This window comes from Pseudorca crassidens, chromosome 4, assembly GCF_039906515.1.
Source record: "Pseudorca crassidens isolate mPseCra1 chromosome 4, mPseCra1.hap1, whole genome shotgun sequence".
NCBI lineage: Eukaryota > Metazoa > Chordata > Mammalia > Artiodactyla > Delphinidae > Pseudorca > Pseudorca crassidens.
In genome coordinates, this window is record NC_090299.1 from 19,136,317 (window position 1) to 19,152,680 (window position 16,364).

A 16,364-nucleotide genomic window follows, 5' to 3' on the forward strand; every position below is an offset into this window, starting at 1 on the left:
CATTTTACATTAATTTCATCTTTGTTATACTATTATGTTTTCAGTAAACAGTTTTTTTATTATTATTTTTTGGCCTTGCCATGAGGCATATGGGGTATATTAGTTCCCTGACCAGGGATCAAACCCATGCCCCCCACATTGGAAGCATGGAGTCTTAACCACTGGAGCACCAGGAAGTCCCTCAGTAAATAGTTTTTTAATGTCTTCCACAGAAGACCTGTTTTGTTTGTATGTGTGTAGTCTGTTATTAACAGAAATACACTTCTTAATGCTGACTCAATGCATAAGTAGTATAATTCATCCTAGTTGAAATAATCAATAGTATGCTTGACTGAGTTCATACCAAGAAACATTTGTATGTGATCTTAATTTAAATCTGTCTTTCATAAAGAAAGCAAATTTAGGCACTTAAACTTTTAACATTATTCATTACCACATTATAAATGTATTTTCACACTAAAAGGAGGATTTTAGTTTTACTTGATAATCAATGACAGGGATATTACAAAGAAATGCCTAAAAGGCATAATGTATTATGGCTAAGAACAAAGGCTTTGGAAATAAAACGCCCAGATCAGAATCCTACTTGTGTCACTTAATAGTTGGGTGACTTTAAGCAAGATATTTAAACTAGCTTGAATCTCAGTTTCTTTACCTGTAAAAAAAACAATATCACCTAACCCACAAGGTTTTTATAAGAAAGCAGTATAACATAGTACAATAGTTCTCACACTCAAGTGTACATAAATAATATTTGGGAAAGTTGTCAAAAATACAGATTCCGGAGCCCTAAATCCAGACATTCAGATTCAGTAGGAAAAACTGAATTTTTAAAACAAATACATTATTTGCTAATGATCACTGGAGAAACAAAGGATCTGGAGACTGATTTTGAATGCTGGCTCTACCATTTACTATGTAACTTTGGTAAATTATATAACTTCTCCAGGCCTGTGTTCTCATAAGGAAAAAAAGTTTTTTAATTAGTACAATGCCTGCAACATAGTCACACTTGATAACTATTATTATTATTAATCACAATTTAAAAAATTGTATTCAAAAAACAAGATAGTTTTTAAAAATCGTATTAAAATGTATTGTTTTGCTTAATATGTGATTTTTGAAGAAATTAGTGACGCTAACCTTTCGGTGGTCTTCCCAGTTAGGCCATCCACAATCTCCAAAGAAATGTCCCCTTGTGCCCAATTCAGACTCAGGAATTTATATTCCAAGTTTGTTTGACATGGATATGCAGAAGGTACTAAACTAATATGAGGTCTGTTGACCAAGTAAAACATTGGAAGTTTTGAAGTGAGTGCATCATCAACACGTTGCTTTATAGCAATTTCTAAGCCTCTAGTATCACTGCAATTCCCATCACCTAGAAAGCAAAAACAAAGTAAATACTCAGAAGTTCAATAGGAAAAGACTATACTGAAAAAAAAGGATATAAATAAAAGTTTAATTGTAAATAGTTCACTTCTTTATCCTGTATCTTGCAACCTTCTCTTTCCGACTTCTACTCTCTTAGTAGCTACTTCTATACTCTTTACCAGAATCAAGACAAGGTAATAACAGTCAGAATTTCCATTCAAAAAAGAATCTTCTACAGAAAATAATGAATTGACATTCCAGTGAATAAAAGCAAAAAGCCAGACCTGACCAGAAACAAATCAGTACTTTTACAGGGTTCTGCCAGAAAGAACTGGCTCATTCTGTCTTGATTTCTAAGATTACAGCATGAAACCAGCACATAATGTAGCAGATATATGTAGCTGAGAAATAGTTGGTTAAAGTGTGTTATTTTTCCACATCTGAGAGCCACAGCTTGCAACTGTTCCAGTACCACATGGCTTAGTTTCACAACATGAAGTACTTTAAAGAATGACCATTTCTGATTATAACTGTGGCCAATGCCAAAAGCTTTGAGTTCTCAGTTAAAATTACTGTTGAAGAAGAAAGCTCAAAAAGATGATTAGTATAAGAAAATGGGCTGCATCAAACTTAAAATAGAAGTTAGGGAACAGTCATTCCTATTTAAAAATTAATAATTCCAAAGCAGATCTCTTTCCTCCTTAGAGGGTCTGAAGTTCTCACAACAAGAGAATCTTTATATACCACTAGACATATTTCACAGATAAAGTTTTGTTTTCACATCACTGGAACTGTTGAGATGGCTACTGGGCTTACACTCACTATGATTATTTGGGAACTAGAAAATGATGTAAAAAGAACATGAGTTGCTTCTGACACTCTTTTTCTAAGCACTCCTTTCAATGTTCCAAATCAAGAGATACTGACTAATGCAGGCTAGTTAAGTTAAAGATATACTTAGACATAGGAAAAAAGAAGAAATAAGGTCTGTAGAATAGTCATTGTATCTATAATGAACAGAAAACATGGGTTAAAAAAAATGTTACGTATTACACACTGTACTACAGACTAAATGTGTCCCCACAAAATTCATATACTGAAACCTGATCCCCAATGTGATGGTATTTCGAGGTGAGGCCTTTGCAAGGCGATTAAGTTATGAGGGTCAGAGCTCTCATGAATGGAATTGGTGCCCTTATGATAAAAGAGACCCTAACCCCTCCCACCATAGGAGGACATACTGAGAAGACAGTCATCTATGAAGCAGAAAGCAGGTCCTCAACAGATAATGAATCTCTCAGCCCTTTGATCTTGGACTTCCCAGCCCCCAGAACCGTGAGAAATAAATGTTTATTGTTTAATCCACGCAGTCTATGGTATTTTTTTGTTTTTTGGTAGCAGCCCAAACAGACTAAGACATACTGTAATAAGATAATGACATTGGTTGTGCCTAAAACAGCAAGATAACATTTGGAAAAAGAAAAATAAAAACCTACCAGTAACTCCACGTTAAGATTCTCTAAACATCAAATTGTTTCACCTAGATGTTTTAACGTGGTGGTATAAAATTTAATAGAAAAAATCAAGTATATTAATATTTTATTAGAAATTTTACTTTCTCCATTTATATATGTATGCTTTAATTATTAGCTATACCTGAGGTATGATTTTAATTATATCTTGAGGCTAAATCTTGTTCCTGGGAAAATATATCTCTAAAATTATATCACATAATTTCGATTTGATTCATCTAAAATGATTTGAAATAATAACGTAAAACTCAAAGATTAAAGGCAAAGGTTAAATCTTAGCAAAGACTATAGCAAACCTGACCTGAGAACTTTTCTGCATGAAAAGGTCTCAGATGGGATTGATATATATACACTAAATATGTATAAAATGGATAACTAATAAGAACCTGCTGTATAAAAAAATAAATAAAATTAAATTAGAAAAAAAGTTCTCAGGACCTTAGTCTACCATAAGTTAATATAAGTGAACAGAAACAGCTGCTGAAACAGGTAATGAAGGCATACCTCAATTTATTGCACTTTGCTATACTGCACTTTGCAGATATTATGATTTTTACAAATTGAAGGTTTCTGGCAACCTTGTGTTGTCAGATGATGTTTAGCCTTTTTCAGCAATAAAGTACTTTTAAATTAAGGTAAGTTCGTTGCTTTGTTTTAGACATAACGCTGTTGCACACTTAACAGACTATAGTATAGTGTAAACATAACTTTTATGTGCACTGGGAAACCAAAAACTTCGTGTGACTCACTTTATTGTGATATTGACTTTATTATGGTGGTCTGGAACTGAACCCACAATATCTTTGAGGTGTGCCCATACAAACTGAAGCTGCATTAATAAAAATACAGTGTCTAAGTCAATGAATTCAGCATTATTATAGAACTATGCACTGCTCACATCATATCTGAAACATCATATTTAGTCTGAGGCATTACATTTTAATACCGCCACCCACAAATTACAGAACATCTGGAGAAAACAAATCATGCTCCTGTGAAACACAAATGATGTCTAAATAGGAGAAGACATGAAGGCAGAAGCATCTTATCTTTGTATTCCTAATTCTCATTCTATATTTTATGTGAATGGTGCCCCTGAGAGTTATTTAACAGTGCACAGCACCTAGCATATAGTAGGTGGCTCAATAAACACCTGATGAAAAAGGAACATAAAAGATTAGATTATCAGAGAGCAGTAATCATCAATTCTGGATACACATTAGAATCAGTAAGGATGGGGATATTAATACTAATGCCATTCCCATATTATTTTAAAAGCTATCCAGGTGAACCTGAAGTGCAACAAGAGTAAAGAATAATAGTTAAAATTTATTTTTCAAGTGTTCCAGGCAAAAGAATTGGTATTAAGAAGAAAAATAAAAGCATTTTAAAAAATAAAACATGCTGACTCAAAGCATTTATCCATGAAACATTTATTGACCTCCTGGTACAAACCAGACCAAGATGAGTGTTGCAAAGCACCTGCCTTTCAAGAGTGTCAAGTTTAGCAGACACAATAGTGGGATTCTAGTCACTGGCTAGGCTCAGACAAAGCTGTCAGAGCTCAATTTAATACAAAAGGCAGAAGCATGAAAAGTTATGAAAACTGAGTATGAGTCCAGGCTCTGCCAGTAGGCAAACTGAATGATTTTGGGCACGTATTTTTATTAACATTCTAAACCTCTTATTACTGACCTGAAAACAAAAAAAAGAAAGAAATGAACAACAGAATCTCTAAGGTTATCACATGCTTCTTAAAAGTTCATGAACTATGTTGAAAATAGATTCCTTCACTAAGAGGGAATCAGAATTTAGTATTCCCTATAACGGAATTGTACAATTCAAATTAGCGTATTGAAAAGGACTCCTGAATGGAAACACCTCTGGATAAACATTCTTGAGGTATTTATTCAGAAAACTTTATATTAACAGCATAACAAATTTGCAAATACACCTTAAAAGGCTTGAAAACGAATATAAATCCAGCTCTTTTAATAGCTAAGCAAAATGAATTTTTTTCCAATTACTCTGGATTATTTTCTATACAAATAATAGTGCCTTTTTATAGTGCAAGCTTAAGACATTTTTCTTAAAAAAGAAAGACTATCACCATAAAATGACAAAATGAATTATCTGAGAACATCTACAGTATAAAATTAGTTTCCAAAAACTTCCCGTTGTGGAGCACAGGCTCTGGATGCGCAGGCTCAGCGGCCATGGCTCACGGGCCCAGCAGCTCCGCGGCATGTGGGATCTTCCCAGACCAGGGCACGAACCCGTGTCCCCTGCATCGGCAGGCTGACTCTCAACCACTGCGCCACCAGGGAAGCCCTCCAAAAAGTTTTTGAAAAGTTAAATGAAGTCTTATAATAATCTCTCCATTTTTAATTGATCTATTAAAATATCTTAGGTTTTTCAAGCATCAAAATAAAGAATTGCAAAAGATTTCATAAGACTTAAGAGAAAAGGGGACAAGGTCATTATCATCAAATAATTAGATTTAATCTGCATTGTCATTTAGTTCAGAATTAAAGGGAAACAAATTTCAATTCTAAAGAGTAATTTTTAAAAACAATTGGAGCTATCAATTAATGGAATAGATTGTCTTTAAATCTTATACTCCACATTACTGGATCCTTTTAAGGTAGGGTTAGATGATCCTCTATCAGAGATGGCATAAAAAGAGTTTGTGAAGACATACAGATGGCCAAGAGGCACATGAAAAGATGTTCAACATCGCTAATTACTAGAGAAATGCAAACCAAAACTACAATGAGATATCACCTCACACCAGTCAAAATGGCTATCATAAAAAAATCCACAAACAATAAATGCTGGAGAGGGTGTGGAGAGAAGGGAACCCTCCTACACTGTTGGTGGGAATGTAAATTGGTACAGCCACTACGGAGAACAGTATAGAAGTTCCTTAAAAAACTAAAAATAGGGAGTTCCCTAGTGGTCCAGTGGCTGAGATTCTGCACTCCCAATGCAGGGGGCCCAGGTTTGATCCCTGGTCAGGGAACTAGATCCCACATGCTGCAACTAAGACCCGACACAGCTAATAAATAAATAAATAATTTTAAAAAACAAAACTAAACTAAACTAAAAATAGAGCTACCATATGATCTGTAATCCCACTCCTGGGCATATATCTGGAGAAGAACATGGTCTGAAAGGATACATGCACCCCAATGTTCACTGCAGCACTGTTTACAATAGCCAAGACATGGAAGCAACCTAAATGTCCATGGACAGAGGAATGGAAAAAGAAGATGTCGTACATACATACGATGGAATATTACTCAGCCATTAAAAAGAATGAAATAATGCCATTTGCAGCAACATGGACAGACCTAGAGATTGTCATACTGAGTGAAGTAAGTTTGACAGAGAAAGAGAAATATCACATTATATCACTTATATGCGAAATCTGAAAAGGAATGATACAAATGAACTTATTTACAAAACAGAAACAGACTCACAGACTTAGAGAACAAACTTATGATTACCAGGGGGGAAGGGTGGGGGAAAGGGATAGTTAGGGAGTTTGGGATTGACATGTACACACTGCTGTATTTAAAATGGATAACCAACAAGGACCTACTGTATAGCAAAGGGGACTCTGCTCAATATTATGTAACAACCTAAACAGGAAAATGTGTAACTGAATCACTTTGCTGTACAATGGAAACTATCACAACATTGTTAATCCACTATACTCCAATGTGAAATAAAAAGTAAGAGTTTGTATAATAAGTGAGAAGCTGTACTACACGACTAGTTCAATAAACTCTTAAGATTCTTTTAGCTGTACATATCACACTTTTAAGTACACAGACACTCTGAGTATTTCTCAATGTGAGCCATTCAAATCATCTGTATCAGAATCACCTGGTGGTGCTCTTTTAAAACATATATTCCTGGGGCTATCCCCCAGACATACAGTACAGATCTTAAGAGGCTGAGAAATCTGCATTTTTAACAAACATTAAAATCTGTTTAGGTTATGCCAGACAGAACACCAATTAATTAACTTTAGATATGTTCCATAAAGATGCAAAGAAAGAGATCAGAAGCAATTTTACCAAGTTTTATAGTATTTTTATTGCTACCTGGTATTCTTACTGCTATGTGCAAGATGACAGGCAAAATGATGAGATCTAATTTTTAAGCCCCTGTCCAAACCACTAAATACTAAATAATTCTAAAAGAATCTAAGATTCTACCCTTTTAAGAAACTAAATATAGTACGGAGTTATGTCATACAAAAGGCAAACTGTAAAATATCTTTCTTCACAAAAGTCAAAGAAAGCCTTGCATGCCAAACTGTGACTCTAGAGAATGCACAGACATTTATTAGACATTTTGTAGACATTTATCAAGAACAAAAATTGCCTTTCCTAAAGAAGATTGAGAAAAGTTTGAAATGTCTGAGAGAGTATCTGAACTGACTAAAAGAAAACATCATAAAGCATAATTTTTGTATCCAAGTTAAATCTAAGAAATAAATCATCTATAAGAATAAATATTTGGAAAAAGAGTTAGAAACAACCACTTTTTAGGGTGTGAGCAAACAGGCACTCTCAAATATTGCTAGTGAGAATATGATTTGGAGGGTAACTTGGTAATAGTTTTCAAAATTGCAAATGCATACCTCTTTGGCCTGCAACTCTACTTCTAGGAATTCATTTTATATAGATATATTTTACATGTGTCAATATCAAATGTAATAAGGTCATGATTCACGATAGCATTTGGTAGCTGGAAAAGATTAAAAACAATCTAAAGTTCCATTAACCCACAACTGGTTAAATAAATTATAATACGTTTGTACAAAGAAATACCATACAGAGAGTTATGAATTATAATAATAAAAATTCTTCATATACTCATATGGAAAAATTTCCAAGACACCTTGTTAAATGAAAAGAGCAAGGTGCAGAAAAGTATGATCCCACTGATGTAAAATACAAAAAAGTATGCATATACTTTTATAAGCATAAACTACCTTTGGAAAGAAAAACAAACTAGTAACAATGGATGCCACAGAGGTAAAATGGGTTCCTAGGGCCCTAGGATAGAAGGAAGACTTGACTGAATACCCTTTTGAATCTTTTGAATTGTGAACCAAGTAATAGGTTTCCTAAACAAAGAAAATAAGCTTAATATTAGAAAAATAAATAATTACTATTTCCTTTTTATCATTTATTAAAGCCAAACCAAACAAAAATGGGAAGAAAATAAAATATTTTGTATATACATGGAACTGAAAAAATACTGTCTATAGGAGAAATTCCTAAAGAAATGGGTATAAAATATATAGAACAACAACAACAAAAAACCACAAGAATAAAAGAAACAGCCCTTTCTAAAAGTAAAACTACTTCTCATGCGAGGATCCAAAGCTTGCATATGGGCCATCATTACGAAAAATTAGCAGTAAACAAAGAACAGCCAAGTAATGGTAGTATTTAAATTGTTTCCCAAGGGTAACTGAAGCTTTGAAACTCTTAGGGCTTTATGAAAACTATAGAATTGAGTGCCCAAAATGTCTGTCAATGGGATAATATCTGGAAAACCATTCAAATATAAATACATCATTCTATAATAGCCCCTACCAAAGAAAGAAATAAATTACTAGTTCACATTATTTGTGTTCTAGTTACTTCCCACTCACTTCACAAATCAAAAGGATCCAAATCATAACCAAATGTATAAAAAAAGCATAAAAGTAAGAAAGAACCAAAATGGGCATTTAATATTTTTTATTTCAGGAATAACTAAATATAAGCTTTTAAATTTGATAAGTTCAAAGAAGCATCTTCTTCCAAAAGAAAGAGAAAAATTGAATACTGTACAAACAAAAGTATACATTCAAGACAGAATACATGTAATTGCCTAACATAAAATATTGATTCTTATTAGCCTCCTGATAAGATGGCAAAAGTCATATTATACTAAATGTGATGACCAGTTACCATGAAATGAAAACCTCAACAAAACAGTGGATCTGAATTTTACCTTAAGTAAAGCTTCATGCATGCAAATTGTGATTTTACACTGGTAAATAAAATATAGCGAAATGACTTAGTGAAAGAGGCCAAGAGGTACTGTAATCCAACTCACCAACAAGTATATTGCTGATATAAACTGGCTGTATAAACTGACTCAGCAATGCTCCCTGTACACCAAGCACTCCCCATCTCATCAGTTTGTCACTTGAGGCCATGCTGCTTATTCTATTAACAACATCTGCAGGGCAGTAGACAGTCAGATGAATTTTGCCTTCAACAGCCACATGGAGACTCAGCTCTTCATGGGCTTCAAATGCAGACACAGAACATGGATTAAGACGCCTAGAGAAAGAAAAGAAAGTTTCTTCCTTTAAAAACCAAAGCCCTGAGCTGATCTCCCTGTGCTATGCGGCCAGCTAGAGGGGTGGGATAGGTAGGGTGGGAGGGAGGGAGAGGCAAGAGGGAAGAGGTATGGGGACATAGGTATATGTATAACTGATTCACTTTGTTATGAAGCAGAAACTAACACATCATTGTAAAGCAATTATACTCCAATAAAGATGTTAAAAAAAACACCAAAACCCAAAGCCGACAAAGTAAAATCTGCATGTACCTAAGAACTGTTCTCAAACATATTTAACTTGCCAGTGTACATTTAATTCCAGTAACAGAAATAGATGCAAACCCAAAGCAAGGTAGGATGGAGTGACTTCGTTCCACAAAATTAAAACCAAACAGAAATTAACCATATTTAGAGCTTCCAGCAAGGATAAATTTCATATTATTGCCATTCTTTATGTCCCTTAAAATCAAATGAAAACCCAATTTTTGTCCCTGCCATAGTTTGTGAGTTATTTCCTTTCTCCATATTAAAAGTTTTAAACACTACAAAATTAGAGAATGAAAAAAAGAAAACTGACAATTTATATTCAAGATTCACCTCCAACAAAATATGTTAAAACGGTAAAATCTAAAATTATTTTTCTTGAGGTTTCTCTCAAGAGAAACACTCACCCTTGTTTTCAAAGGTGTTACTGGAAGGCTTTTAAACAAACTATAAACCGCAGTTATCTCTAGATGGTTGGATTGAAGTGAATTTTACTTTCTTTTTTGTGCTTGCCTGTGTTGTTCAAACTTCATGCTAACTGATGCTACCCATTCATCAAGGTAATGAAGTTTTGGCCACAGACGGACCAGAAGAACAGACTGCATTCCTTAACTCCTGTGTTAGTATGTGAAGAGTGTATAAATCCATACTTCCTAAAGTTTATGAAGTATTACAACTAGAAAGGAATAGAAGATTTTCAACAGCATCAAAAAGAGAGCAGTGAAGTACATGGAATACTTAAGTAGTAGTAATGGACCAGACTGAGTGGAGGGAAGGAGAAAGAATTTATGGTCTTTCAGCCTTCAGGCTCTTGCAGCCTACAAATAACACCTCAAGGCTGGAGGAAGAATATGGATAGATATGAATTTACTTGTTCTTTTGCTGTATGGATTCAGAATGCATGATATGGCCATCCTAGATTCCTTCAAAAACAGCTTCCATAATACTTACAATTGTGACTTAATCTGGGCTGATCCTTTAGGCAACTGGTTCATATAGAGATAAATGTTGATATTCTGCTTGAGAGTGAGTAGATTAGAAGCTGGTTCTGTACAAAATATTGATTTTTCCAACACAGCAGGATTTTTGCTATAGAAGAGTAGAAGTTGTCTATAAAAGTACCTAAAATTAATGAGATAGAGCTTCATCAAGTAAGAAAATTTAAAAATGAAGTACCTTAAACAAACATTATATTCATGTTATGCACAATGTCCCTATATGTCAAAAGTTTTGATATTGATAGGAACTTGTAAAATAATCTTAGCCTTACTTAATGAAGAATTAAGTCCCTTGATAAGTCTTCAGTTAGAGCCCAGTCTGCCCGGTGACCTGCCTTAAAGCATCATTCCTCGACTACCACTCCACTCTCATTTCACATTAAAGTACTCAACTATCATTTTCTGCAAAAGACCCATTTCTCTACTGATTCCTCCCTTCTTTCTTAGACAGCTCTGCTCCCAGCCTCCTAGGTGAAGTATCAATTTTCTGCTTTACTTCTATTTTCCCTTCCATGCCAAAACAGGCAGACAACGACTGTGGTTCCCACTGCTTAGTGGTTCTGAAGACAAAAACACAAGAGCATAGGAATAACATAACAAAGCCTGTAAGTTAAATTAAGAAGTGAAATAGATTTCCTGAAACTACTAATCAAATCAGAGGACAAATACTATTTTGCTTATTTAAAAAGCCATGATTTTAATCCTATCATCAGAAATATATAATAAAATATTAAGCACCAGTATAAATGACAGTGCCAAGCATGACAAGAAATAAACACAAAGAGGTAGTTTTAAAGGGGGTCAAATAATTCACTAAGCACCAAGGGGGATGGGAGGACAATTAGTTGCATTACCTTCATGGACTTCCCAAAATCTTTCCTTTTAAGATTATAGGATTCTTTCCTTATTATTACAGATATATACTTAAGTTTTTCCGATAAAATAATACGTGTAAATTTGTTTTAAAACACTCCAGTAAAGAAACACCACCAACAAAAAGTGAGGGTGCATAAATTAAATAAGATCAACAGAATCCTAATAACTGGATATGCTAATAATTGGATATGATCATTGGGTATTGGTATCAGAATGCTGACAACTGAATGATGGAATTAATTATCTGATTCTCACTTTTGTTTGAAAAATTCGATTAAAAATGTTTTATAAAAAGTAAACTTAGTGACTTAAGAGAACAAAAGCTGGTAACTACTGCAGGAGGTAATGCTCATGTCCCACTTTTCATGTTTTTACAGAAAAGGAATTCCAAAGAGTAACATTCTTGGTTTATTTCTCTACTATCTGCTAATTATGCCTCTTACAAGGAGCAGAGTGACTGATAAGTTTGGAAAAAGAAACTAGGCATCCTCACTTTAGCCCCTTTCTCTCTTTCTCTCTGAGATCTGCCAGCCTAAAAAATACTTTATCGACACTCTGCTATATCGTAAACTTTGTACAGACCTCATGAGTGGAAACTCATTGATTTCTGCCTTTGGATAAGTATGACTAATTCAGGGGTGAAATATTACCAAGCCTACTTGGTCCAGATCTAAAGCTATACTCTCCAATTACTTTTATCATTAATAAAGACAGTATTTTTATCTTAAAAAAAAGGTTGTATGACTCTTAAAACTGAGTTCATAAGCTCTTGATAATAGAAGCCACTAAAATTCATAGGCTAGACACTGAAATTACTATAAGGTTTCCAAAAGTGACATGAAAATATCAGATGGCTTGGATAAGTAAGAGACTTGGCTCAATGATGAGTAAAATTCCATTTGTAAATAAAGACATATATATGTGATTGCTTTAGGCTAAGAGCATTAATATTTGATGGCATTAAATATATCTGTTAAATATTAACAGATATATTTATATATATTTAATATATTTAATTAAATATATTTGTTACCTTACCTAAGGAGAGATCTCCTTGCCGTAACAACAGCATGAGTATCGTGCAACACTCTTCCATTTGGCTTAATGCACTGACTATAATTGTATTCACCTGTGCCTATAGCTACAACTTCACGCTGTCCAGCTGAAAGAAAAGGTTAACAGTAGCAGGTTATTTTTACCTTCCTCTTCCCTATGTTCAACCTCTACCTCTTTCTTACCACTTTTTTCCCATTTTTATTCAACAAACTTTTATTTGAGCATCTAGTAAATGCCTGGTGTAAAAAGAGAGTAGGTTAAATGAATTAATTACACCGGTAGTTCAATGAAAAAGTCTACCTTACCATTTTAAAGTTAGTAAAATATATTGACCAAAAAGTTGGAAAAATAATTCCACAATTTCAAGTAAGAGTTTGAGAGTCTTCTAGGAAGCAAAATTTAAAAAATACTTCAATAATATCACAATTTAAAAGGCAGATGTTTTATATTATACTTTATCTACATTTCTACTACAATCAATAGAATCATTGTTTGCTGTACTCCATTTGAGGTTTGAGATTTCTTAGAAACTCTATGCTCAGAAGATAGTTTTTTTCCTTTCACCTCCTACCTATGTGGCCTTTCTATATCCTAGTTGCTAGATCATTGTTCTTTTTTCTGTTCTTTTTTCTCATGAGATAGGTACTCATGCTATGGTTTACCTCTGTGTTGATGATTTCAGAAAATCTCTAGTATTAGTCTTTCAAAGTTCAGTTCCACATCTGCAACTACCTAAGAAAGGACTTCCATTAATTCCACAAAAATTTTTGCGGTCCTACCAAATACTAGGCAGTGAAATAGATGCTAGGAATCAAACGCTGATTAAGACAGGCCCTCATGAAGCTTCTAATAGGAGAGAAGAAAAAAAGACTAAAACCACAAATTGTAATAAAAGTTTTGAAGGAAACAGATACACGGCTAATTTAAAGAATATTAGCAGGAAAGATTACCTCATGAAGACCAGTTGCAGAATCCCTCCTTATGAAACTGAAATTTAAGTTTCATTATGAGTGAGCAGCAAAAGGAGTGGGGTAAAGGATTCCAGTAAGGTCCAAGAAGCTGAATTAGGGGCTCTGTTACAGTATTCCAGGTCAGAGATAATGACTTAAGACTCAAATGATGGAGGTTAAATGAAAAAAAAGGAAGATCAGACCTGAGATAGAGTTTGAGGATATAATAAACAGGACTTGAAGATAAATTGTAAGATGTTAGGGGAAGGGATAAATAATGGATGACTTAGATTTTTAGCAGCTGGATGGATGCCATTTACTAAGATAAAGGTAGCTGGAGGAGTAGGATTAGATGAGAAAAGTAAAAATGTTCTATTATCTCTAATGTATTGGGTTGGCCAAAAAGTTCTAGTATGGGTGTGGGGGATGGGGTGATATAAGGGAATTGTATAGTGTCAGTGTAAGTTCTGGAATGGTGATCTATGTTCTGAGTTATAATGGGCAGCAGTGTAGCCAAGAGCTCAGCTTCTTTCTCTGTAACTCAAACTGCAATGTTTCAGGGAGATACTAGAGTTTGATAATGTAGGAAAAAGAGGGAATAACCAAAAGAAGAAATTCACCAAGATGTAAGAGGAAATGGCAGGCAAGCCTGCCCTGTCCTCCACTGGCCTCACAGCCACCACACAGGGTCTGGTCTTATAGCCAACTGGGTCAGGGGCCAGGCCTGCCTACCCACATGCCCAGAGTAGTAGGCCCCACCACAACAGAAGGGCACACACATTCTAAATAGAGGGCACCCCTAGAGTATACAGCCCTGGTGACCAGAGAAGAATGTGTTGCTGGGCCCCATAGGATGTCTCCTACAAAAGGCTACTTCTCCAAGAGGGGGAAATGTAACTGAACTACCTAACACACAGAAATAAACACACAGAGAATTGGGCAATACAAAGAGACAGAGAATTATGTTCCAAATGAAGGAATAAGACATAACCTCACTAAAAGAACTAAATGAAGTGGAGATAAGCAATCTACCTGATTAAAGAGTTCAAGATAATGATCATAAAGATGGTCACTGAAGACAGGAGAAGAATGGATGAACACAGAGGTAGAAAATATAAAGAACCACCAAACAGAGCTGAGGAATACAATAACTAAAATAAAAAATACACTAAAAAAATCAACAGTAGATTAGCTAGTACAGAGGAACGAATCAGCAATCTGGAAGACTAAGTGGTGGAAGTCACCTAAGCTAAAGAGAAAAAAAAGAACTTAAAAAATGAGGATAGTTTAAGACACCTCTGAAACAATACCAAGCATACTAACATGTGCATTATAGGGGTCCCAGAAGGAGAAGAGAGACAGAAAGGGGCAGAGAACTTATTTGAAGAAATAGTAGCTAAAAACTTCTCTAACCTGGGGAAGAAAATAGAAATCCAGGTCCAGGAGTCACACAGTCTCAAAAAGGTGAACTGAAAGAGGTTCAAACCAAGACACATTATAATTAATAAGGAAAATATTAAAGATAAAGCAAGAGAATAGCAGAAAGAGAAGGGCAACTAGTTACATACAAGGGAACTCCTATAAGACTTTTAGCTGACTTTTCAGCAGAAACTTTGTAGGCCAGAAGGGAGTGGCACAATATATTCAAAGCAATGAAAGGAAAAGAACCTACATGAAAGGAAAAAACCTATGGTAGAGGATACTCTACCTGACCAGGTTATCATTTAGATTTGAAGGAAAGACAAACATTTTACAGATAAGCAAAAACTAAAAGAGTTCAGCACCAAAAAATCAGCTTTACAAGAAATGTTAAAGGGACTGCTCTAAACAGAAAAGATCACAATTAGAAATATGAAAATTACGAAAGGAAAAATTTCACTGGTAAAGGCAAACATACAGTAAAGTTGATAGATCAGCCACTTATAAAATTAGTAGGAAGGTTAAAAAACAAAAGCAGTAAAATCATCTATAGCCACAACAAGTAGTTAAGGGATACACATGCCAAAAAGATGTAAAATACATTAACCTTTGGGGGGAGTAAAAATACAGGGTGATTAGAATGCATCTGAACTTCAGAGATCATCAACTGAAAATACTCACCCAAATATATATATATATATATATATATATACACACATACATATATATAAAAAACCCGATAATACAGATACACACACAAAAAAGGGAAAGGAATCCAAACACAACCACTAAAGACAGTCATCAAATCACAAGGGAAGAGAGCAAAAGAAGGGACAAATAAGAACTACAAAAATAATCTGAAAACAAGTTAACAAAATGGTAATAAGTATATATCTATCAATAATTACTTTAAATGTAAATGAACTAAAAGCTCCAATCAAAAGACATAAAGTGTCTGAATAAGAAAACAAGATCCGGGCTTCCCTGGTGGCGCAGTGGTTGAGAGTCTGCCTGCCGATGCTAGGGAACACGGGTTCATGCCCCGGTCCGGGAAGATCCCACATGCCGCGGAGCGGCTGGGCCTGTGAGCCATGGCCACTAAGCCTGCAAGTCCGGAGCCTGTGCTCTGCAACGGGAGAGGCCACAACAGTGAGATGCCCATGTACCGCAAAAAAAAAAACCAAAACACAGAAGAAAACAAGATCCACATATATACTACCTACAAGAGACTCACTTCAGATCTAAAGACACACAGATTGAAAGTGAAGGGGACAAAGGTATTCCATGAAAACAGAATGAAAAGAAAGCCGGAGTAGCAATACTTATTATCAGACAAAACAGACTTTAAAACAAAGACAGTAAAAAGACAAAAGAGCACACTACACAATGATAAAGGGATCGATCCTAAAAGTATATATAACATTTGTAAATGTAAAGCACTCAACATAGGAGCACCTAGATATATAAAGCAAATATTAATAAATGTAACAGGAGAAACTGACAATAATACAGTAATAGTAGGGGACTACACCCCACTT

At 34.7% G+C, this 16,364-nt stretch overlaps 1 protein-coding gene across 2 annotated transcripts in view; it reads right to left on the reverse strand.

Annotated features, from left to right (window-relative positions):
* Nucleotides 1–16,364, reverse strand: part of ADAD1 (adenosine deaminase domain containing 1) — a 44,991-nt gene that overhangs the window by 12,558 nt on the left and 16,069 nt on the right. The window contains exons 6-9 of one of the 2 annotated variants that reach the window (XM_067734666.1): nucleotides 12,440–12,563; nucleotides 10,479–10,616; nucleotides 9,033–9,262; nucleotides 1,144–1,381 (exon numbers count right to left, since the gene is read on the reverse strand). In XM_067734666.1, the coding sequence (XP_067590767.1) occupies nucleotides 1,144–1,381; nucleotides 9,033–9,262; nucleotides 10,479–10,616; nucleotides 12,440–12,563 (730 nt within the window). Of the gene's footprint in view, nucleotides 1–1,143; nucleotides 1,382–9,032; nucleotides 9,263–10,478; nucleotides 10,650–12,439; nucleotides 12,564–16,364 lie in introns of both variants that reach the window. The other variant, XM_067734665.1, reaches the window with a different exon arrangement.